We start from the raw sequence: 25,519 nt of genomic DNA on the forward strand, positions 1-25,519 counted from the left end.
CAAGGCCAAACTATTGGTTGTTTACATTTTTTTTATCTTCCTTTTTCTGGCCTTTTCTCTCATGTAGTCTCCATTCCACTCAACTCAAGGTGTAGCAACCAACGTGACTGTCTTGACTCAGTGTTCAGTCATCTTGATTCTTTTCTCTGAATGCTACCAGCGGCATCTACTATACTAAATTTTAGATGTATGTTGTCAGATTTAAGATTTGTTACAAATTTGTTTCCACCTTCACTTTTGCTGTTGTGTTTTTTTCCTCCAGTCCTGTTTGCTTTGCCACTAAAACTACCTTGACTTTGTTACCTTCATCATCTTTCTTCTGCAGCCTTCTTTCATCTTGTTTCGTATACCTGGACTAGCCCCATGACACAGCTGGTACAATTGCTGTTCTTCCTGAAAATCCATTTATTGCAGAGTTCTACAAGTGCTAATCCATATTCACATGTGTATATCTTCATATATGTAGCATACAGACTAGTGATAGCTATTCTGTAAGTAAACTGAAATTATATTCCATGTAAGTGCAATTTCTTATTTATTTCTAGATCACCTTTAGGGCCGAGGAGGGAAGGAATTCTGAAATATCTGTAACAAGGACTTTCTCAATTAGTTCTTTAATAGATATTTCAGAAAATAATTCAAAAAATAATTTTGGTTTGGCAACCAGTTGCTTTAAAAGAATTTCAAGAAGATAGGATACTTCCTAAATGCACTAGAAGTTCTCTTTTAGAGTTAACATTTTGTTAAGTGGCCTGAGCTGGACACTTTAAAGTCTTGTCTTCAGGTCCTCATGCTGCAGAAAGATAGTAATAAGGGATCCTTCTTACCTCTTCTACCTATTCTCAGGCTCTGTCCTTGTCTTACTTCCCCCCTCTTTTGTTATAAGACTGTAGCTTGCATCTTCAGAAAAAAAAATCACATGTTGGCCAGTTTTCAGCTTCTGTCACAACTGTCATTCTTTTGCAGTCTCTTAGACCTTGTGCTGCTTGAGGGTTTGGAGGTGTTTTAATTTTTTTAATGTCAGAAAACTGAAGTGCTTCCATGGTTGAGGATCTTTCTTGGATATATAGCCTCACCACTTTTTCTTTAGAGAAAACCTTCTCTAGAGGGTCTCTCTAGAGACCTCTTTGTGGTGAGGCTGTGAGATGGCTGCTGTCATCTCCTTCCTCTGGTGATCAGATTCTGACTTACTGCATGACTCTGGGTAGACTGTGTGCGATTGGTTTCATTGCACATTTCGTGCCACAGTGTATTAGGGAGAGAATCTTATTTACTAAAAGGATAGGACATTTAATTGTTGGAGGTCAATTCTTGTTCATTAGCCATCAGTGGGTGGCAACCATAACAAAAATAATAAACAGTTATTGTTTTATATAAGGCAATTATTTGTAAAAGGAGCGAGGAAAAAATACAGTTGGTGATAAGCATAGTTTAGTACTTGCAAGGGGACTTGCTATTCAGGGTAAAAAAAGAGGACAATGGTTAGAAAAAGGGCTACACCAAAGCAGGAGATGGTGCTGTAGAAGGAGCAAAGAAGACTTGGTTTCACCTTCTTGAATCTGACAGTTGTGAAAGGACAGAAAGGTTAAAGCTTAAAGAGGAGTAAAGTATAGATGCAAGCACAGAGAAAAAGGGAGTGCAGTGATGTGGGGATATGAAGAGGAACACAAGAACTGTGAGCGAGAATGTGAAGACAGGAAAAAGCAGGGATTCTTAGTGATGGCAAACTTGAAATGCTTAACTGTGGGTTGGTGGGTTTTTGAAAGGACTGAAAAGTTGTTTTTAACTCTGCTGGTATTAAAGTGAATGGCAGAGTTCACCCTGACTTATTGGGTACTTAATTAGATCAGAACATCAAAAATCCTACCTCAGCAGTAACATGGATTCAAGTCTTCCCCTTTCATTTGTCTTCAACATTTCCACCCTCGCATTACGGTTTGAATATATGTGTGTAGATATAAACTTGTTTTTCAAATCTTGCTTTCTAGTCAAAGAATGTTTCCAGGGAAAGCCTCTAAGTTTTAGGGGGGTTCATTACATAAGGGTGCTGCAAAATGTGATGCTGCTGTGAGTCAGACTGTGAAGGATCATATACCGGTAGGGAACAGACTGTATCCCTTAGCTATTCATTTCAGACTTTTAAACATCTGATTTTCTTTTAAAGGTGCAGAGCAGTTTTTTGTACAGAAAATGTCAGTGTTAACTAGTCTCCACTGAAAACACTATTTCATCCTGGATTTTTTAATGAAAAAGTGCTACTTTTCTGGATTATATTTTTATATTGTTACATACTATTTTTTTTATTTAATGATCTTAAGAAGACCTGAGGGAATTTGTTCTTTGCATAAGTTGATCTGTCCCAGATCTTACTGAAGCAATAGGAAGAACTGTACACAAATTAAATGGTCCTGCCTGTAGGGAGGGATCACTCTCTAACATTTACAATGAACAACTGGAAACGGGATATCTGCACCTTCCATATAACTCTGCTTCTGAGCTAGTGTGCAGTTCTGTTCTCCTGTGTTTAACACATGTACCATACTTGTTTACAGCTCGTGGAGCAGGAAAGAGAGTTTGTTTTGCTGTGATAAAAGGTAGTTATAGAAACCATCTTCAGGTAGATTGTTAAAAAGCTATTTAGTTGTATGGTGTGTTTCTCTGTGTATGTATTTCACTTCTTACTGCAAAAAAAAGTGACTTAAATTTCTTGATTAAAAAAAGAAATTTTGATATAAAAAGGGAAGAGCTGTCACCTAAGCTTAAAACTAATTTGATTTTTTTCTAGTGTGCATGGTGAGGAGACTGATTAGAAGTTTAGGATGGGGTCTGAGCTTCTCTGTTCCAATGAAGTCAGTAATATCTGAAAGCCCCTTGAGCTCCTGCCCCATCTATAACTTTCCAGCAACAGGTTAGTTTTTTTTTAAAAAAAAAAAAAAAAAAAAGGAAAATTTGGCATTGAAACAGGAATTATGCGAACCTGTCACAGTAAGCAGTCTCAAAGGGCAAGCTGCTTTGCAGGAGCTAATTAACCTTAGGAAATAATTACACAAATATGCAAATGTTGTTTAGATAATTCCATGTGTTATCAACTCAGGTAGTCCATCATAACTGCAGACCTTGCAATGTCTAGGTGTTAGAATCTGGCATAGTTGATAAGGCTTTGGTTGCTGCATCACTTCAGCTTGGTATTTAACAATTAATGACTGTGATATTACATTAGTAAATTCAACCTGTTTTTTGAATGGAACAGAACATAACACTGTATTCACTGTATGCACACTGCTTATCTGTGTATTCCTAATGGCTTGAGTCATTAAAATGTTATATACCTTTCAATTCGTACACTAGCAATATTGGAAAAAAATGACAAACCAAAATCCATGGTCTCTTACTCTGTTTTCTTTGCACGATGGATTATCTGAGAATTTACCTGTAATCATTTGTTTTTTCATGGATTTATATACCATTATAGCCAAAAATTTTGAACTGCAAGTGAATTCTCTCATAGTCAAAACTTTCTTTGAAGCAGGAGAGATTAGGTATGTCATTTTATAATAGAGCGTTCCTAATAATGTGTTATAGACTCTGAGACAATATAGTAATGGGCTAGTGAGCTTTGTAGGTTTGACAGTAATGAGGAAGATACCAGGCCAAAAATGGATAATAAGGTAATGAAGAGAAAAATTTCTGAAGACAAGGATTCTGAAGTGTAGTAGAAATTTATACCAGAAATTAGAGGGCAAGACTTTCTCATTTGTTCGTGTTCCTTTGCACCACTGCAGTGCTGTGTAGGAGACCTAGAACCTTGCCAGCTGGATGTGCCACTGACCCTGAGAAGTCCTCTACTAGCGTGAAACCAGCATGGACAGCTTGTGCCATCCAAGCGTATGGCATTTATGAGGGGCAGAGGAGGAAGGGAAAGAGCATTACTGCATGCCAGTTATTCTTGGTTGAAGATCCCTTTGAAACTGAGCCCAGCTGGTGTAGGTTAGAGCAGCCCAAGACTTTTCTAACCTGTGCCAGAACTTGAGTCAAGGCTGAGCAGATCAGAGAGCAGCGGCCTCTTTCACAACTCTTACTTCAATCTGTTGCTTCAAGCAGTTCGCAGCTGTAGCAGAAGTTCTGGCACTGAGATGTTAAATGACTTCATGTATATGAGAAACATGAATTTATTAATCATTGTCATATTATTTCCATAGACTGTACTATTAAACTATTTGATTAAACTTTTGATATTAAGATGAAAAGTTTCATATTAACCATTTATGATCATTTTTGAGCAATAGCTATTTAGTTTAAAAAGTGAAGACTTTTTATACATAGTTAATAGTGTTTAAAAGGTATTGCAACAAAACAGAAAGCCCTTTGTCCCTAGAAAAGGAAACATTCTCAACATTCTCTAACATTCTCAAAGCAGTATTTGTGAATGCTCATTCCTACCGCATGAAATAAATTTTCATTCTATTTGCAAAGACTAGATGATCATTTGTCATTGAAAAGAAATAGTTCCATGTGGCAGGAGCATCTTTTCAAGTACTCTTGTGCACCTGTCATTAGCTGAACCAGAACCTAATGTGTGGCTACTTATATTCCTTATTACTTTTATGGATGCCCTTTTTATAACTAGTTCCTGAAATGTGTGCATCCTCGAGCATGCAGGGGAAGGAATAAATATAACATAAGCAACCTAAAATACCTCTGAATTACTTCTGTTAAATGATGTTAACCACATTTATCTCTCAGGTAATCTTCAGTGGAATTTGCTGCATGCAAGTATGACAGGTGTTCAATATCTGATAGTCTCCGTAGCGTTGGTAGTCACTGACAGCAAACGAGGTATATTAGTTCTATTTTCATCTGTAAAAAGTACTGAAATTCAATAGCTATTAAGAAAAACACATAGATATCTTTTTGTTTATTGGTGAATTAAATAGAAAATCTTACTGATGTCATTCCATAAAAAATGGAACCATGTAAGATTTTTCATGATGGAAACACATGCAAAGGTTAAATCTTCTGTACCCAGAGAATTTATTCCATTCTCTATCTGAGCAAAGCAGAGCGCTGGTGCAGGAGTTCACTTGATCTGTAGCTACCAAGCGCTTACCTGTTTTCAGGCTCCTTTGTGTTGGTTAAACATCACAGAGAGGCCTTTTCACATTGCAAGGATCTTAATTTTTTAAAACTTTGATTTCTAATGATACATAACAGAGTTTTGCTGAAATACGTTCTTTCATTTGAGTAAATTTCTTCTAATTTTAAATATTAAGACCCAGATGAGAAATATTCAAAAAACAAAATACCCTCCCTTCTTTCCAAGCAGGCTTCACAGAATTATTCAAACTTGCATGAGTCTGAAAAATCTTTATTCAGTGAGTCTCAGCATAATTTATGAGAAATAGGCCAAAATCAACATAAAATGCACTAAAGACCTTATTTTAGGTTGAAAGGTCCTAAAAATCTGCTGCAGAAAAGTCAGTACAGACAAATGTAATCTAAAATTTACAGGAGGCAACTGCAGATTAGTTGAATGTCTTAGAAAAAGAAAATACTTTTTTTAAAAAACACGTAGTTTTCATAATCATGCTTTGGAGACAAAGTTCTCCAAGATGGATGCCTCAGGATAACTACCTAAAATGTATTTAGAGCTCTGAATAAATTATCGGATTTTCAGGGTGATAAAGACCCACAGCTGTTTACTGAAACACCTCTAAAGTCAAACTACTTATTTAGGCATAGAATTATCGGTTTCAGATGACCAATTTCAAGCACTTGGAAATTTTAATTCAGCTTTCCTGGCACTTTTCTATCTCAATCTATTTCACAAATGAGAATGCATTAAGCCTCAGCTGCCTTCTGAGGTACGTAACATGACTTCTCCCTTCCTTTTTATGCAGTCATAGCGATAATTACGTAAAGCATGACCAAGAGGCCTCCAGTTGATCAAGTAATTTAACAAGGTGGTACGTAAGTGCATTGTATTTAGCTGCAATGAAAAGAAGGAAAGCAACAGTTGCCCGAAACTGTCACCTTTCATATTAAAACTGCAGTATTCAGCAACATATTTTAAGCAGAGCCAGACAGATGTGACTAATCCCTGGGTCCTTGTGGACCCAGCGTAATTCCAAATCCTTGAGAGACCTGCAGTATTCTGCAATCTGCTGTGCCCGCATTCATAGCCAGCTGTTTCTTGTATGGACACAGCATTGGTTTATTCTCCATCAAAGTAGTTTAAAATAGAAGCTTGTTACGAGGAAAAATTACGTGGATGCTATGAAGAAAGAGTTTTTCTTTTAAACGTGTATTTCTCCTCCAACCCTCTTCTCACGCAGAAGAGTTTAGCAGAGTATATACGACAATACAGTTTATCCTGCCATTTTATATTATGCCTTTTCACCAATAATAAAAAAGACGTGATAGTTACAGTCTATATGTAACTTGTTTTAGTTCATTTCCTTTTGCTTTTATAAAGTCAAATTGAGTCTTTGAACTGGACTCTGGAGCTGTGCAGTTAATGATTTGGCTTACTAGACCACTGGTTATGCTTTAATTGGTGGAAGCTATTTTGGACTGAAGTTCTGAATTCTGCTTTTTGCTGCTGTCGTCTTAGTCTTGTGGAAATCCTAAGATTGCAGGCTTTTCCCAGCAACATATGGAACAATGAATGCAAAATACGTGAAGACAAAATGTTAACCAGAAGCAACCTCTCCTTTTTGTCAAAATCAAATCAGGGTTATGCAGCTTTGTAAAAATTGCTCTTACAAGAATTAATTGCAACCATTATTAATTAAAAACAAGTATCATCTGCATATTTGACTCAGATGAATCTTTTAGTTAAGCTACTCATTTAGAAGATCTCCTTGTGTTTTACTATGCCTTTCCACAGGTATCCTAATTAAAAGACATCACTTTCCTTAAGAAGCTGCAGTCCCAGTTGTTCTTCAGGTTTATCTTAGCCTGCTGATCTTATTTTCCATATGAAATTTCTTTTGAAAAACTTGCCTCTTTCCTCAGGAGGAGGAGCTTGCTATCTCTACAGTCAAATTTTGGAACACAGTTGAATTTCAGAATGTGAACCTTTCCTCATGCTGAGGTGATTTGTTGTATTTGATATAGTAAGTTAACGTTATGTTGTGTCATAATCAAGAGCAGAATCTGTCTGGCATTGAGAATATCTCCTCTGCTTTGTAGCAAATTTGCTAAATATGTGTTTTAATCACTGCTACGGTGAAGGATCTTAAAAGCATGTAATTGTTTTAAAAAGTACAGATCCAAAAAGATTTGTGGGTATATCCCTTATTTAGGAAACTGGGCATGAAAACAGAAGTAAAAGCCTAAATCCACCAAGTTTACAGGTGTTTCTCTTTCCATTGATTTCAGACACGCATTAGATGCGTCTTAAATCCCCCAAGTTATGTTTCAGAATAGGACTAAGATATAGAATTGCTTCAGTTTTCTTGATAAAGTTAGAATAATTTTTGCAAAGTAGTTATCAGCTTTTGATTGTCAGTTGCTTTTACTGGTGTGTACTTACTTTTTGCCAAGGAAATGTGGCTTATGTTGTCTAGGTCAGTGTCATCAAGGGATATGAAGTTAGTGGGGGAGCAAAGCGAAGAGGAAAGGGATGCAAATTCTAGGTAACCAGGCTTCATTCTCTGATAAACTCTTCCTGGCATAAAAGCTCTGGAGCTGGAAACAGCCATAGTATTGTGTTACTCGGGTGTGAAATCTTAGTGTTGCGTTGGGGCACAGGAGCTAAAGACCATCTTTCTGTTGTCATCTGAGATTTGACAGATTTGGAGTTAGGGCATAGACAATTGGAGAAATGAGTAAAATACAGAGAGGAACAGGGCTTTCTGATAGTTTCAAAAGAAATTAATGGCAGAGATGAAAGTGTGCAACTCAGATGTCTGAGAGTGAGCTAAAATCAGTGTAAATCATTCCAGTGACTTCAGTCACTGAAGTTCACATTCAATGGGTTCACAAATTCCTATTCACTAATGAGTAGTAGCACTCTCCAAACTCCAGGACTCCAAAGTAACGGCTAATACGTAAGCAGTCAAGGTGTTTCGTCTATACTGTATCTTACAATCTATAGTCACAATCTAACAATAAGTAGTACTTTAAAAAGTAATTGTAACTGCCATAATTTTAATCCATAACACATTTGTGTTGGATGATGTTCCACTGATGTATTGCAACATACAGACACTGGAAAATATGCAAAAAAATCTAACAATTGGAATTGTATTTGTATAGTTCCTATTTGCTTTTATCTTTTTGTCATACTAAGACCTAACTACTTCAAACAAATGATCAGTAAACAAATATTTGACAAAGAATTGTTGAAAATGCAAAAATCAAAGTAGTGACTTATAATTCTTTTTGAATGCCTCTGTGAGGCTGAATTGCCAACATGGTATTCAGACAAAATTTTGCAGATACATAATTTTTGTTGTATTTATTAAAGTAAGCAACAAGAAAGCAATGGTTTTACTGCATTTAAATTACAATCTTAAGTTTCTTTTATTTAGACAATTGAATCAATTCATTTTTTGACACTAGCGTATATTCATTTGAGATTTGTTTTAACAACATGTTAGCGTACAGGAACATGTTGCCTTTAGATAGAGTTGCCAGTTTTTAAAAGAAAGCATGTCACAAATGTAAATTTTTCTGCAGGATAATGGATCTCCTGAAGAACATGCAATTTATGTGTGGGACCATTTTATTTCCCAGTCAGCAGCAGAGAACGTGTTTTTTGTTGCTCACAGCTATGGTGGACTTGCATTTGTAGAATTGGTAAGTGTGATTTCTCCATTGTCTTTTTTCCTAAAGTCTTTTGCAGATTTTCAAAATTCTTTGTGATCACCTCCTTCAAGCAGCAATTTAGGAACTACTTTGACCAGTGGTCATGTTATAGCTGTGTGAGGATTTCTTTATACTATGTTTTTCTCTTTTACTAAATTAGATGATAAGGTTCTAAGCGTACACTAACCTGAAAAAACTGTGGGGAAGCATAGCTCGTTGGAGCTTCTTATTTTAGACTATTCACCTAAAGGTAGTACTCACTGAGTTTCTGCTCTGTGCTTGGAGAGACTGGAGGTTAAGCCTGAGCAAAGTAAGAAAAATCTTAAGGCTCAGTCATCATGTCATCATTAATAAATGCAAATTCTTGTATGTATTTTGGAATTCAGCATGAGGGGATATTTAGGGAAAAGCAGTTTTTCAACAGAGATCTGCAGAAGTTGCTGGAAGGACTTTTTTCAATGTAGTAGGGTCTGGATAAAATGTGCTGTGATGTAAATTGAGGAGAACTCTGATCAGCTGTAAAACTATGCTACTCATGAGTCTTTGACTGCTGAACATAATGTTAGTCAGCCTTTCTGCCTATTCTCTAGAAGACAAATTTGTTCACCTTGCCTGGAATAGGGAGAAATTGCCTGTTCAATTTAAGCAGCTTGTATAGAACACAACTATAGTCTTCTCGTTTAATTGTAAAATGCTGGTGTAATCAGGACATGCCTTATTGAAGAAACTTAAAAAGGCTCCATTTCTTGTGGAAACATAAATTTAGGAACCAACGACACTGGTTTTATAGACACAGGAATCATCAGCAGGTATTTACAACTTTTGTCTATAAAATACAAATGGAAGTTTAGACTAACAAACTGTAGAACTGGTTACTGCTAAAGAGGAAGATCAGTGCCTTAGTTAAGAAAAAAACATGAATGAGCATTTTGTTTCTGTTCCTGTGCTGCTTAGACAAGAAAAATCCAGATCTACGCAACATTCTGTTAAGATTTTGAGAGGGCGTTTTTTTAAAAATGTTTTCATTTTTTGGCTATTAAGGCCATTCTGACTTTTCCCTGTGCTTCCTGAAGTTTTTTTTTTTTTTTTTTTTTTTTGGAATCATATGTACAGATTTTGAAACTTGAGAATGGTTTGGCTGATCATTTTCCTCAGATGTTTTTTTATCTGGTCAATAAATAGTCTCCACACTAAATTATTAAGAGACCAAGTTTGCGAAGATAAATGACTTTGTGTAAGCACAACTTCAGGCAACAAAAAGCTTCATAAACTGGTTGCATTACATGTGACTATTGTTTGTTGGAAGCAATAGAATGTGGGAAATATCTCTTCTGTTTTCTTCTTTTTCACAAGCTGTGATTCTCTACTGCTGCATGTTTCAACCAAGGTTATTCTGGAGTGTCTTATCTTTTGAAACTTAAAGGTTAGCAAAATTTTGCTAGGTTTTGCAAAGCTGTGTTGTTTGGGTCATGGGACACCTGCAACATAAGAATATGTTACACTTATATTATACACTTACGTTACACTATACACTTAACATAAGAAGGCAGGAAGTACAAAATGACTTGAGACCTTTCTCGCTTTTTCCTAAACAAAGTGCTTATTTGAAAGAGGTGTGGAGAGCTAGTGCATAGAGGTTTTCCATCACATTTCAGTCAGTGGCTTGAGATGGCATGGGTAACAGATGACCAATGTGTCATTCCCATTTTGCCTGTTTCTCTTGTCACACTGGTGGATATTTCTTCACTTTTGTTCTACTTTAATATGAAGCACACAGATGTTTCAGAACAAGACTTGACTTCTGACCTTGGGGCTTCTAGGGTCAGGGTGCTCAGGGCCTGTGAAATTATCACAAGCTGAGCTAAAGTTTTTATCCATCACAGGAAGTAACCAGTAAGTAAGAAGTTAAAAAGGAGCTTTGTCAGAGAGACAAGATGGTCTCAGTAAGGGTCAACTTCTGTAGTCTGCTATCTCTGCAGGAGATGCATGCATGAGAGGAAGAATATAATATATAACCATTGGCACATCACATACCTGTCAAGCAAAACCAGACCTGAGAAATATATTTAATGTATCCTGATTGTTTTTTGTTTTCTTTGGTTTTTTTTGTTTTGTTTTTTTTTTTTTTTGTTTTGTTTTGTTTTGTTTTGTTTTTAAAGGGATATTATTAACACCTGTTTCTGGTAGAGGTAGTTTGATAGCTCAGTTCCACTAAAAACACTTAATAAAATAAGGTTTACACTGAAGCAGAGATAAGATATAATTGAAATGCATCTTAAACTATTTTATTCTGGTATTAATTTCAAAGATTTTATTTTGTTATAATCTCTTTTCTCTTCAACTCTATCCATATGGCAGTTAGCAATTGCAAAAAGCTTGAAAAAAACAAATATAGCAGCTGATGGGCAATTACTGTCTTACAGCAAGTACATACTGAGTCACTTTCATGTTTTATGTGGGGGATATCTTGAGGTTGATATAGGAACTATACCACCTCTATACTTGCTATACAAGAATTTGGGGTCAACTTATTCGTAAAAATACACGTTACAGTATTTGCGGAGACCCCTTGCACAGCTGTTCATTCTGAATCCATTCCTCTTACAGGAGAGTACTGTGAAGCATATAGCTTTAGTTTAGAGTGAAGAGTTCTGCCTGGTCCGTTTGCATTTGATTATGTCTGCAGGAAAATAAGAAAAAAAAAGGCAGAAAAGTCAAAAAACATTCGAATTTTCAGTGAATACCTTTTCAATTGTCTTTATCGCTAGATCCCTCCTGATTGTTGTTGCCTAATCACTGGAGATCTCTAGTTCATCCCTTCTTCATGGTGCAAAACACTCTGCAAATAACTGACACTTCAGTGATTTAGCGATAGGCAGAGAAACCTGATATTAAAAACAAGAGCTGGTTCATGGTGATTAGTAGGATCTCAGGCGAAGGGCATTGCCGAGCTGCTGTCCTGGAGTGGTAATTGGAAGCTTTTAGCCTTACAAAGGCAGAATATGTCCAAGTGCTCCTTTCTTTGCTTGCACTTTTTTAAGGAACCATCACAGAAAAAGCAGCTCTGTTCTGCCTCTTCTCTTTCATCTGCTCTTTAGATTTTCAAAGTCCTGTACTGGGATGTGGGCATACGTTTCGGTAGAAAACACAAAGTGGTAAGACAGTAGTGGTAAGATAGTAGTTATAACCGCACCTTGTGAAGTTGGAGGAGCATTTTCACTTAGTCCTAGCAGACTGTTGGTGGCCAAATCTCCACTTAGTTTGGAATTTGGGCTCAGTCTGGAAACCAAAAGAATTAGAGTGGATTTGGAAGACCCTTATTAAACAAGCCACTTAAACTTGGCTACTGTTTTCAAATATATGCCACAGCATCTAACATTTATGTCAGTGTTTGCAGCTTTTGTGTCTGATGGCATTTTTGCCTGTCTGTGGTTGTGAGATGCTAAGAAAAACGGGGAGTTATGGATAAGAGTTATGAGTCTGTAACATCATGTTTGAATGCACAGAAACTGTTGCCCATTACTGCGATGTAGGCACACAATTTCTGTACCTTACTGGGTCATAGATTACTAGGGGAATAATTGAAAGTGATTGAACATGTGTGGGAGGTAAGGTTCCACCAATAAATGTAATTAGTTATATTGTTTATGGCTTGAATTACAAATGCTAATCATAAACCTTATGCTAAAATGTATCTTAACATTTAGTAATTAAAACTTTGTGTAATTGTAGTTTGAAATTAAATGCGCAGCTAATAATGTCTAAAAGTAAATTACTTTTTAAATACACAGCACTATAAATAGTTGTTGGGTCACTGTGCTCTGCTAATTACTGATTTTGAAAAACTCCAAACATGATTCATGAACACATCTCAGCTTCTTACTTCTGTTATCCCTTACAGAGTGTAGTTGGGGATTTATTTTCAGAAGCAGCTTGCTGTAGTTGATGGTTAATTGTGGAACTTTTCCAAATCCTAGCTTATAATAATTTTATGAAATTTAACACAAAGTGAGAATTTCAAGTTGATGAAGTCAATTTTATATTTAGTTTACAGAAAATAAGTTTCTGGTACAACGCCTCCTTTGAGTTTTTCTGCCAATTTTTGTGGGTTTACAATTATTTTGCTTCAAAAATAATGTTTCCCCTTGTGAGTGCCTGCATGAAATATCCTCACGGAACAGAAAAGAATATTTTGGGCCCAAATGCTTAACTGAGTCCCATGGACCATCCACTGCAGATCTGATTACAGTATCAGGGTCTGTCTACCTTTAGACAGGAAAAGAAAGGTTGGTCCTGGGTTGCTGCATGACATTTAAAATTATCCATGTCCATCTTTATTAAAAGAACAGATGACAGCTGAAATTATGAGAAGAATCTAAGCTTTCAAATTTGTAAATTAAGTGTTCAGAATCATGAGATTAAAAGAAAGATTTTGTGAAATATTTTTCCTGTCTGTCTCCAGTGTTTCTGAGACCCCAGGCTTTGCATCTTCACGGGCTAATGAACCAGAAATATACCTTTTTGGTTTTCAGTGGCACTTTGGTGCTTTGAGACCAAATATGAAAATCATGACAAAATTGTTAGAGAAGGAAAGTAGGTTCATTGTCCTTGAGTGGATGAAAAACTGTTTATTATAATCTTCATTGGCTAAAATGGTTGGGTGTGTATATTGATAATTTGCACAAAGGTATAGGAAAAAAAATATGTATGTGTGTATATATATAATCAGCTTTGATAAAATGAGTGCCCTTAAAACACATCACTCAAATTACTATGCCCACTCTAGCAACCTAGTTCCATCAAAATCAGCCAATTTTGTCCATTTGAAATCATTTTAGATCCATCATTTTGAGATACGCTCTGTAATACACTGCCATTTGTTTTGTTGTGTTGTGCTGAGCAGAGCGAGGACCTGACCCGGGCAAGAGCTTACAGGTGCCTTAATAATAAGAGTGATAAACAGACAGCAGCTGAACTTCTCAGGAGTCTCTGTGGCTGTATCAGTATTCTGGCTTAGACAAAATGCAGTTTTAGAGCTTTGATGGTTGTGCTATGAACCTGTCATTAGCTTTTCATCAATTTTCTGAAGTTTCAGATTGAATAGTTTGTTATATTTAATTTTATGGTTAGAATTTTAAAAACTGGTTCTAGAAGTAATAAGCCTGTAGAGGATACTGTATGTATGCAACTCTGAATTCTCCTGCCTTTCAATCGAAATAGATTTTTTGAGGTATGGCAGAAGTTGACATAGGGCCTGTAGCAGTTCTAGGAAGCACAAGAGAGAGCTGAAAGTGGAGAGCTGAGAAGCTCCACGTCTCAGTGACCAAGTACATATGCTGCTACTACACTGATCCCCTGCAGAGCTTGTAGTATGTCAAGTTAGCTGCCATTGCAGCTCTGTGTTTGCAGAAATATGAGCTGATACTGGTATTTGTTTTCAGGCCAACGCTTCAGGTTGCAAATGTGGAGGTTTTGAGATTGAATTTGAAAATAAGAACTCTGCAGGTAACTTCCACAGAAGATTGATATTCTAAAGAAGCAAAAGGCCGTATTGCTGCACTTTCAGCTAAAAGATGAGGATATTCTTTAGATGTGTTATGTCAGTTAAAATTAGGAAGAGCAGTATAGGGTACTGTACTGTAGGTGTATGGGGGCATTGGGTTTTACGTCCAGTCTGTGAACAGATTGTTTCAACTAACTACCTGTTTTGCATCTCACCTTTTTCCACATTGGCCGCTTTTGCCAGAAACTCTTGGAGTTGGAGCTTATTGTTTGAGGAGCACTCAGATAAGCAGGTTTAAAAATTGAAAAAAGAGATCTTAATTGCATTCAGTTATTTCAGCTATACTTTGTTGTGCTTCATGGCAAAATGCTAGTTCATGTGGAAAAGACAGGCCAAACAAGAAGGAAATGTAATAGAGAAACAGCAGTAGACTGTTGGACTAGACTAGGGTTGCTGAGGATTGGTCTTTTGGGACAAATCTTATTTAGGATTTCTGTTACTGACATATGTGCTAATGAAACTGGCTCATGACATAAAGTGATGAAGTGTCACTATCAGTATGCAGAAGGAGAATTTGTAATACAAATTAAAGGAAATAGCACAAGTTTCAAGATATTTATGCATTTACTGGCTAGTCCCCTGAATTTGTGTGTGAAGTGTGATCTCACCACTGGGAGACAACAGACAAACTTGAAAATGGGAGTTGATCACTGATAGCTATAAGTGAATGACTTGATACAGCAATAAAATTGGCAAATGTGCTCAGGGGGAAGGGAAATAGTGATACTAGCCAGCTAGTAGCTACTGATTTATCCTACTACTAGTAGGATTAATCTGAAATAATTTGAGACAGTTCTGATTACCACATTGAACAAGATTAATTCAGGCAGGAACATACATAGTTAAGAAGTGTCAGAGTGCTTGGAGGGACAGAGTAGCCTGTTTTACTAGAGAAAATGAAGGGGATGTTCACGTGACGTGATAGAGTACCACACAGAGGTATCTTACCTAGCTTGAACACCAGAATCAATATAGTCATAGAAGCATTACACACACACCACAGGCTTATCAGTCTTAATAAGAACTGTATAATCTGCTAATGCTGTTATATTAATTTCAGTGGCGTCTGAAAAAAATAGGTTCAATATCTATTCTGTATGGCCTTGCATTGTGCTACCGAAGCATGCTTTAAAGAAGCCTGGCTTGTTTAGCCTAGCAAAGGGAATTTTAGAGGGATTGATGGCACTCCATAAATACAACAGGAGAGTAAACAGCAGGGAGGGAGAGCCATTCAAGCCAAGAACAATGTTGGCACAGGGACAAATGGATTAAAACTGGTCATGAATAAATTTAGATTGGAATTAGGTTTTTCCACCTTTAGATCAGGAAGTCCTATCCGGGAACAAGAAAACTGGGGCAAAAATCCTACCTAGCTTGACCCATTTATGAAAAGAATTATGTGAATTGTGGACTGGAACAGTAGGTCCTTAATGTGACCTTAATCTATGCTCCTATGAAAATGAGCATGTGCAGGCAGGTATTTTCAGCAGCAAACAACTGGACTCACTTTGGATTAATTTTTCTGGAGACAGTGCCTTTCTGACTCCAGGCTCATTCCATGGCCAAATTTCCTACCTCAGTCTCTAGAAACACCAAATTTGAATAAAGACCAGACCAGCCCTTCAACACTAATGTTCACATTTTTTTTTTCCCTCGCTCATTTTTGGAAGTAGTGGACTTATTTTTGCTAATACTTTTTGAAATCTGTAAGCTTGAAGTAAGCAATGAGGATGGCATATTTCATTGTGAGTGATTACAGCAGTAAGCAAATGAAATAAGGGACTAATCAAAAATATTTAAGTATCTTAATATGCTCTATTAGTAGTGACTTGTTTATCACATTTTGTTTTTACTGATTGATATATACTTTGCCCATTTTAACACAGAGCAGATAAACTTTTTAGGTCATTCTTGAGTTTTTCTATTTCAGCCTAAATAAATCAACTGACAAGTATACATTGGTATCATTATTTTACTTACTACTATTTATTATTATTATCAATTTGCACTGTGGTAACAATCGCATAGTAGTACCTTGCCTTGAAGAACTTACAGGCTGAAAAAATAGTCTAACAGGGAGAGATGGAGGAATGCTGACTGATTACCAAACAGAAGCACACAGTTCAGACTACCATAGCCACATGTCCTTTTTCTTTTTTTTCTTTTCTTTTCTTTTCTTTTTTTTGTTTTAGTTTAAATGCTATATAGACACCCAGTTTCTTAGTTCAATCTCAGCCTTCTCAACCTTGCCGTAGGATGACAGAAGAGGATCACTGTAAGGGGAGTGCGGCATCTGTCCCTTTGCCAAGAGTTGGCCATGCTGCCACTTCCTGAACAAGAGTGAGGCACTGGGCTCAAGTTTTGAGTATGCCTCTCTACTCCTTACCGTGCTCTAGATAACTTCCTCAGGCTCATTACTTCTTGCTTCCTCTTAATCATTCACTGATTTAATACCTCATGCTTCAAACCCTCAGCTCAGTCCATGGTCTGCAAGCTAGCAGCATGTGTGCGCTTTCCCAGGTTCTTTCAAAGGAAGAGCAGTGTTTCACGGCTCACAACTACATATTGTATGCTAATTGCCTGTGCCACCCATCATTAATTAACATCACATCGGCCAGTTGATATTAATTTTCTAGATTGACACCAAAATTGGAATGCTAATTACAGAATGAATGAAGAATTGGAAATGGATAGAAGTTAGAGCTATTAGCACACTAAATCTAGTTACTTGGAAATACATGTCTGCATTGTATGGAATTCAGAGGTTTAAGGCAAAGCACTTTCTGCATATCCGTGTAAAGACATTTATCAATCTGCATGATCTTACTAGTTATATATTTCTATATATGTCTTTGCTTTATTTTAAATTCAATGCACTACACAGTGAGCAGTTAGTTTTTGATATGAAGAGCTTTCCAATATTTAGCAGTTATTCTCATACTTGTATACATTTGTCTTGTTGCCCAACTGTATATAATTTTTTTTCTCTCCATTTTTTTTTCTTTTTTTACCTTGTATCTTTATCTGAATTCACTACTATTTGTCAACATATTTCTGGCAGTATGCTGATAACTGAGCTCCATATTGTACATATAGTTACTATACTTAGCTCAAGAAGAGCTTCAGTACCTTTGTTTTGCCATCCAACTTTTTAGTCAATGTCACCTTAATAGTACTGTTTTTTGTTTGTTAATTTGTTTGTTTTTTGAAAAGTTGCTTTGAATTTGGTACCTACTGATGTTCATGGCTCCCTTGTAGTATTTTACTAACCTCAATTTCCCTTTCTCCAGATGTATGGAATGTTGTAGATGATTTTATTTTCCCATCAATACTGTTTCACATTCTTCCAAATTAAATCTAGCTGAGTTCTGGCCTTTGTTACAAAGATGACAAACTAGATTGTCACAGTGATCCTTTTGTGCTACAAGTCTGTGAATCTTGGAAGCTCGTTTTGTATTTTTTTCATGCCTTACTACTTTTGGCAGTTTCTCCCTATTTAATGTCACCTGCAAATTTAATTAATTCCAGATCATTAATGAAGGTGTTAAATAAAACCATATTTGGCATCTATCCCTATATTGCACTGGAAACTTCCTTCTGGCTCTGTAGATTCCTTTTTATTAGTATTCTTTGCTGCATTATTTTAACTGTTTTAAATTCTGTGAGACTCTATACTTACTAGTCAGTCTGAGTTTATTTTTCATTTCAAGTTCTATTTTTAAAAATACCCTAAAAGCCAAACCATAGAACCATATTCAAAGCATGTGTCACTAGTCCTGTCAGTTGTGGATATTAACTTCAGCACTTAAATCTATCAAAGCTAATGCGACAATGTCTGTGTGAAACAATCTCTTGAAAATGTGTAAAGTATACTGTTCATCCAGACAGTGCTCTCCAAAACCCAGGGCAACTCAGCCAAAGGTGTGTGGCAGAAAGAAAGAAATACAGTGGATACAGTCTTTCCCAACCAAACCAGTGCACGTAGTTCCTGAGATGAGGCCTATGGACCTCCCTGCTGGCCCAGCCTCTCCCAAAGGACAAAGTGAGAAGGAGATGGCCTCATACCCTGACTTTGCCACTCTGGATAAGCCTGAATCTCTATTAGTCCTGAATGTGGACAGGGCCACAGGGAGGTGCAGGGACACATTAAAGAGCACTGGAGAAGCCTAACTTGCCAAGCCCTAGCAGATTGATGAAGATGCTTTTTCCCCTCCCTCGTTACTTAGACTGCGTGCACATTACAGATGAGACCATGACTGGCAAGGTACCCGTGTTTTGTCTGTATTTTTCTCCAGTGCACTCCATGGCATTACAGCTTAATCGATAGCTGTCCACTTCTCCCAGGTACCTGGTGCCTAGCCGCTGCCCTCTGGGGCAGCTCGCTGAGCTGGCACTGCTTGTGACTACGCTGGAGGCATTATGTTCCTTTTCATACAGTTTGTCACCGATTTTCCACTGTATTTTGAAAGTACTAAGATAGCAAATTTGGTAACTCATTTCCTTGGTGTGTTGTGGATGTATGCCCCCTAATTTCCTTACTGGTTCACCAAAATTCTTCTCAAAGGTAGACCTTGTAATGTCTGGCAGTGCATCTCCGTAGAGGTGTTTCCTGTCTGAATCATTTCATCCTCATCAGAGCTCTTTCAAATATCAGGACAATTCATTGACTATAAAGAGAGATAAGCTTTCCATGTCTTGAACCTCCAAGAAGAGTACCTGATATTGGGCATCGTATTTGTATCTCCACTTACGTGATGTACACTTCTTCCATTTACTTCCTTTCCTCTCCCCTTGTTGAATTCCTCATGTAGTATGTGCACCATCCTACTGCTGAGTTTGGTTGCATAAATAAAAAGTCTCATCTCCTATTTTCGTGTACCGATTTACGAACTCTTCATCCAGATCAGGTTGAATTTCAGAATTTCCCTTCTTAATTTTAAAATCTTTTATGAATGCAAATCTTCCTGTTTGATTTTATTTGATCCACCTGCTTCCAAGTCTCACCGACAAATGCATCTTTTCTCTGTGGTGTATACCTTCCAGGTTTCCTTCTTCTGCAGATCTTTCTTCTCTGGAGATCCTCTCCTGCTTTTCTGGGAGTAGATGAGAAAATGAAGTCTTTAGAAGGCCATTTAATGTGTGTCTTTAGAATGCCATTTAATGTGTATGAATGTGGTAATTGTGTCTATAAATGATCAGGCATTGGATTGACACTGGATGTTCAAATAGCATGATTACTATTTATTTTTCATTAGGTACAATATGAAGAAAATGGCATTTTATTTAACTTTATAGGTTGTGTTACTTAATTCACTCTAAATTAGTTTGGAGAACAGCTTAATACTAAGATTATACAATGTGTGACATCATCAGTCTAAAAAGATGTATTCTTTTTAAAATGTATATATAAATATTTACAACAAAGAAAAGGAGAAATTTTGAATTTGCTTCTATGAGGAAGAAAATGGAAAAATCAAATATGTTATTATTCCCTGACAAGTTTTGCAGTGCATATAAATTTTATCTGAAATACTTGGCTGTTTTAGATTCTGATTTTTTTTTTAAGGTAAAAAACATTTAGAAAAGAACTTGTCTTACTGTTATTTCATCCTTTTCGTATTTCTCTGACATGATCTTATGCCAATAGGACTACACAAGTGTATTGTGTTACTGTTAATTTAAATGTTAATTATGATGAAAAGTATATGTATGGCTTTTGTGTGGAACAGCAGAGATTTTATAAGACTTTAAGACCCGGTTTAGTGGATCAGCCAAGGGAACTGCAAGTTAATAATATATTAGACATTGCAAATCCACATGGAGTAAAAAGAATCCAAACATACTTCGGGTGAAGAGAACTCTAAAACTGTGGTAGCATAAGAAGCAGCTGGAATTTGCATTTTATCCTAGAACTTTCCTTTCTTTAATCTAGTGAAGATGTGTTACATAGCTCTTTCAGTGTATTAGTAAAGTATTTTAATATTAATAATAGCATGACTACCAGTGTTTAAATGTTAAAATAATCCTATTTAAAGGCTTTACTTGAATGTGATATTAAAGGAAAATATATAAGTAGCTTTTGCACATGTATTCTTTGGGAAAATTGCGCTTTTAAAGCCGCAGAACTAAACTGAGATTTTGATACAAGATACTAGAAAGTGGAAATAAAATTTCCTCATAAATACATACAAAATAGCTTACTTATTTTTCTGTTTTTTCCACCTTCCAAGGCAAATTAAACGTAATAATAAATTTCAACCGTGTGGTATCAAGATACAAAGTGCGTGAGGCTTTTACAAGCTTGATTAAGCCAAGCCATTTTATTTGCTTGTCAATATCTGGATTATATTTTGTGGTGGTGTGGCTCTAGCTGTTTGACAAGAGTCTTGTACTTCTGTGCTATGAAGTTAAGAGGTGTTAGTGATCTGTAAAAGCAGACATTCTTGAGAGGAAAAGTTGCAGGCTTTTTTTTTTTTTTTTTTTTTTTTTTTGCTTTCATCCTCCTCCTTTCTCTCTCCACTCTCTTTCCCATGAACAGAAGATGAATAATGTTTAGGATTTTTTATTAATCTCCATAGGAAGACTTATTATTTTAGCCGTTTTTACTTAGTTATCAAGTAGGTGGTGAGCCTGTATGGTCCAACGGTCATGAATATTGCTTTGTGTACCTTACCAAGTTTTGTTTCAGTTTGGAAGTGTTTTTAAAGTATTAATGTTATATCTGTCAGCTGCTTTGCTTAGACACTTAGTATTTTCTTGAATTCCTTTAACATATAGTCTAATAGAGTCGAGGAGAGAAAGAAATATAATTACTATATTCTTTGACAGAGTAAATTTCAATCAACAGAATGATGATTGTGATGTTAGATCTCTGCTATTGTAATTCTTGTAAATGATAAACCTTTTATTTTTCTACATCACTGAGTAATTTACTGAGTAGTTTAGAAAAATATCAAAATAACAACACAAAAACCCAGCCACCCCCTTTTGGTTCTTATGCTGTCAAATCACAAAGGCTGGTACGTAACTTTCAGCATTTTAGAAGATGCTAAAATACATAAATTCTATTTTCTCAAACTTAAAATTGTTGTTAATTTAACAACATCCCTCCTTAATTCGCTTACTTCTTCACTGCTACAGTGTACAGCCCTGGAAGATTTTTAAACCAGCTGTTGAAAATAACCTAGTTTAAGAGTTCACTGGAAGCATGAGGGATTCATCATTATATATTTACTGTCTGAGGCTGATATAGCTGTAAGGTTTTTCAGCTGCCATTGATCTATTGCGCATGTTCCCTCCCCGGGTTGCAGGACGTGCTTCTATTTGCATAAGGCCCTGGGCAAGGTTCTTTCTTGCATTGATTGGCCTGTCCAAGGGAGCCTGATGTGTTCTTACATTGATCACTGTGTCTTTTCTTGGAAGACAGTGTTACACTGAGTTCATCTCAAACATTCTAGGGAGAAGGTAAAACTTTACTGCAGATGTCTCAATTTTATTCAGATGTTCCTTTGAGTATAGGCCTTTTTTTTTTTCCCTGGGATAAGTATCTTTTTTTTTTCCTTTTTTTTTTTTTTAATTTGGATGTATTTCTGCAGTTCTAGTGCAGTATAGACTGGAATATTTTGAAAAGTTATGTTGAATAAAATTGCCATTATGTATATCACTTATTCTGTGCTATTTTTTAAAACAATGCCTATAGCTTCCAGCAAAAAACAAAACTACGCTCTCTTCAAAGAGTTAGCAATTATAAATGGAGATCTAATCTAAGATTGTCTATGCAGGTATCTTTGCTTATTTGTTTGTAACGTGTGTGGTTTTGTACTGCATTTTCTTCAGTCTTGCAAAAATACTAAAAAATTACATCTGCATAACTGTAGTCAGATTTGGGGTTGCTAGAACTGTACTTCAAAATGAATCGTGTAGATAATATTAAACTGCTAAATAGATTGATGACTGATCAGCACTGTGCTGATCAGAGAAGACAAATACTTTCTGTAATGTCCTAATTGTTACAGCAGTGATGTGTCACTGGCTGACTTTCAAAACACAGGTTTGAAAGCCGGGTTCTTGACTTACCCTTGTGAAAGATGGAGCTTTTGAATGTTACCTGCATTAACAATCCATGTTCAGTAGCTGGTAAATCCACACTTGGAATTTCTCAGAGCCACATATTTGCCTACATGTCTAGTTGTGGAAAAGATGCCCATTATTGTAATCTGTCAAACATATTTTTGTGGTAAGAAAATTATTTGACTCATGGACTGACTTCCCTGTAGGTTCAGGTGAAATGTGGTTATACCTGAAGGATGCATATAAACTAATATGAACTTTTCCAAGCTTGTGACAGCTCGTGCATGTTGTTGAAAAATAAAATGTTGCGATAATGTTTCTCTCCTATAAAGTGCTGAAGGTCACAGAGTTGTTCCTGGATAATTTTGTAAAAATTTACAGGCAATATTTTTGTGAGTGCTGTAGAATTTTCTTCAAAGGAAATAAGTATTCAGATAGACACAGCTGAAATCATATTAATACTATTACATAAATTGCACCTTTTTTATCACTTGGATTATAGTTTCATGTCTTTCACAGAAGCAATAATGTATTACATTGTATTGCGATGCTTTGGCTTAGGGAAACATATTCCTTTGGTCATTCAGTAAAACAAAACTTAGATAAGTATAATTCAGGTAGCGTATATGAAATTTCATCTTCATTATCATGCAAATGCAGTGAGAATGTAACATTTCCCAAGATGTCATTTGACTATTAGGATCTTTAGAAAATGGCCTCTCAAAGCCACAAAGCTAATATTCCAGAAGAAAGCTATATAATACCTAAAAATTGTCTATCCTTTTTCTGTATGAATAACAAATGTAATAGGACAGACCATTATTAAAATCGCAAAAGAATGTGTTGACCTATTTGTACAGAGGATCTTTTCTGAGTTTTGTGTCTATGATGAATTCTAAGCTTCCAGGAGTATAGAAGATGAGCATGCAAACACAGATTTCAAAATCCTATGGTAAAACAAAGTTGGATAGTAACTGGAAACATATTCTTTTTGGTTTTAGTGTGTAAGTGATCTCACTCAGTGCGTGTCAATATTGATAACTATTTCATTATATATAACGTTCCTCGTAAATGGTATAAAGACTGTGTGTCTGCTTTGTGCACAGATTATGAGTCAGCTCTCTTTTTCCTGGTGTTTGAATCAGTGAACATCCAAGACAGGCACTTGCTAAGTATGAACTAATCTCTTAAGCGAGGAATGGAACTTGCTTCTTAATTCTGAAATAAAAGAAGAGTCTGACTATCTTGTAGCTGTCCATTATCTGGTTATTCAGTTGAAGGAAAATGCGGGTGTTTAGTAGTATGTGTGAGCTACGTAGACAATAAAACACCACAAATAGGTGGTGGTAAAAGAGATCTTTAGCAAACTGGAACAGTTTTGCTAAAGGAAGGGCAGAACAGAATTGTTTGTAAGTAATTAAAACGAGGAAAAGAAATCTAATCTCTTCAGGTAAAAACACTTTCTAGAAAAAAGTATTTGTAGCACACTAACACTGTGTGGTTAAACAAAGTGGATGAATTATAAAAATAGGATGAAGACATGCATCTGTACTTTCAGAGTTTCTGATACCCTTCACAGTTACAGTATAGTGAGATTTTCCCAGCAGATATTTGCAGCCCCAAGTGATGTTCCGTGTGTGTTGAAGTAAGTATTTTAAACAGGTTTTAATAATTGGTTGATTTATTGGGAATCTTCAACATAAAGCACACAAGAGAGGCCTTTTACTGATAAGGTCTGAGGAAGAGTTGTAAAACATACAAACCCATATTTTTAAGTTCTTCTATGAAAGATATAAATTTTATGGCAAAACAGTGTTATTTTTTCAGGCTAATGTTATCCAAATAAGTACATAAAGAATGAAATGTCAGAATTTGTCATTTTTATTTTTAATGTGGAAAACATAGTATTATAACATTGGAAAAATAACAAGGAATAACTGAAATGTCATCTCTCCTCTGGGTCACTAAGACATTTTCATTTTTCAAGCACGTTACTAAAGGTAAAAAGTGGTTCTACGTCATTTTGCTAGGGAGATATTTTCAAATTCCAGATATTTCTAATATGACAGGTATCCTGTTGCAATTAAAAGAATGTTCTTCACTGCTTCATTCCCACCTAAAAATTTCTGTTATGTGTGCTTCATATTGGTGTCTGCCTTTCACTCCAAACCTTTTGGTGATCTCACTGGCAAATTTCCATCACACGGGAGATACTCTAGTATGTTTTTAAAAAGAACAGAACTATGATTTGACATGAAAGTTTCCTTACACTTTTTTCACTTTTTTTTTTAACATAAAATGGAGCGATTAAGTAATAATCGTGTAATCAAGAGCTCCTAGTTAATTGTCATCTGGTGCAGCACTATGAAAAGGGAATTGATAGGGTTTCGTAGTCTTACTCCAGGAATGCTGATTTTCTGTCATGCTCCTATTCTGAGAAAAGACTAAGATAGACTGCATAGCACCAGAGTTGGTGGGGTCATCATTTGAGCCCTGCTTTATTGCTCAAAGGGTAATAGGTGGTGGCATGTGTGGGAATAATGCATAATAAAGACAAAACAATTAGAATCATCCTGCTCTGTAAAGCCTTATGTGTTTCCCACTGCCTTTCTTTCTCCAGAAATAAATAACAAGTGTCCTATTTAAGTGGAGGCTAAATCCTTATTTTGTTGGGGAAATTTGCATTTTATTACAAAACATAGAAAATAATGATATATTATATGCACTAGCTTGGATTGCACTTCTTGTGTATGTACTCAATACATTTTTCTATTTTGAAGCATTCTGCTAAGTACAATCTAAGTGAAGCTTTTCCCTCTGTAATTATGAAGCAAGTGCTGTGTCAAAAAGAAATTTTCACTATATTTGTTAGATATCTTGAATCTATGGAAGGGGATAGCAAGTCTATATTTTGTAACTGCACAAGATTAAAATCAGTTATATAATACACATTCCTTAAGATATCTTATTGTCAAAGAAAAAAATCTTTCTGCCTTCTGCTTTTCTTTCATACATACTAAAGTAACTTTCTATAGTTTAAACAGACATTTCTAATTCAAATAGTTAGTTCAAGAG

General features: G+C 36.0%; 1 protein-coding gene across 3 annotated transcripts in view; it reads left to right on the plus strand.

The window, feature by feature from the left end:
- ARB2A (ARB2 cotranscriptional regulator A) overlaps positions 1-25,519 on the plus strand; it is a 266,771-nt gene that overhangs the window by 143,574 nt on the left and 97,678 nt on the right. For all 3 annotated transcript variants that reach the window (XM_062599538.1, XM_062599537.1, XM_062599539.1), the window contains one exon: positions 8,683-8,802. In XM_062599538.1, coding sequence (XP_062455522.1) covers positions 8,683-8,802 — 120 coding nt within the window. The remainder of the gene's footprint in view (positions 1-8,682; positions 8,803-25,519) is intronic.

This window comes from Rhea pennata, chromosome Z (genome assembly GCF_028389875.1).
Source record: "Rhea pennata isolate bPtePen1 chromosome Z, bPtePen1.pri, whole genome shotgun sequence".
Taxonomy (NCBI): Eukaryota; Metazoa; Chordata; class Aves; order Rheiformes; family Rheidae; genus Rhea; species Rhea pennata.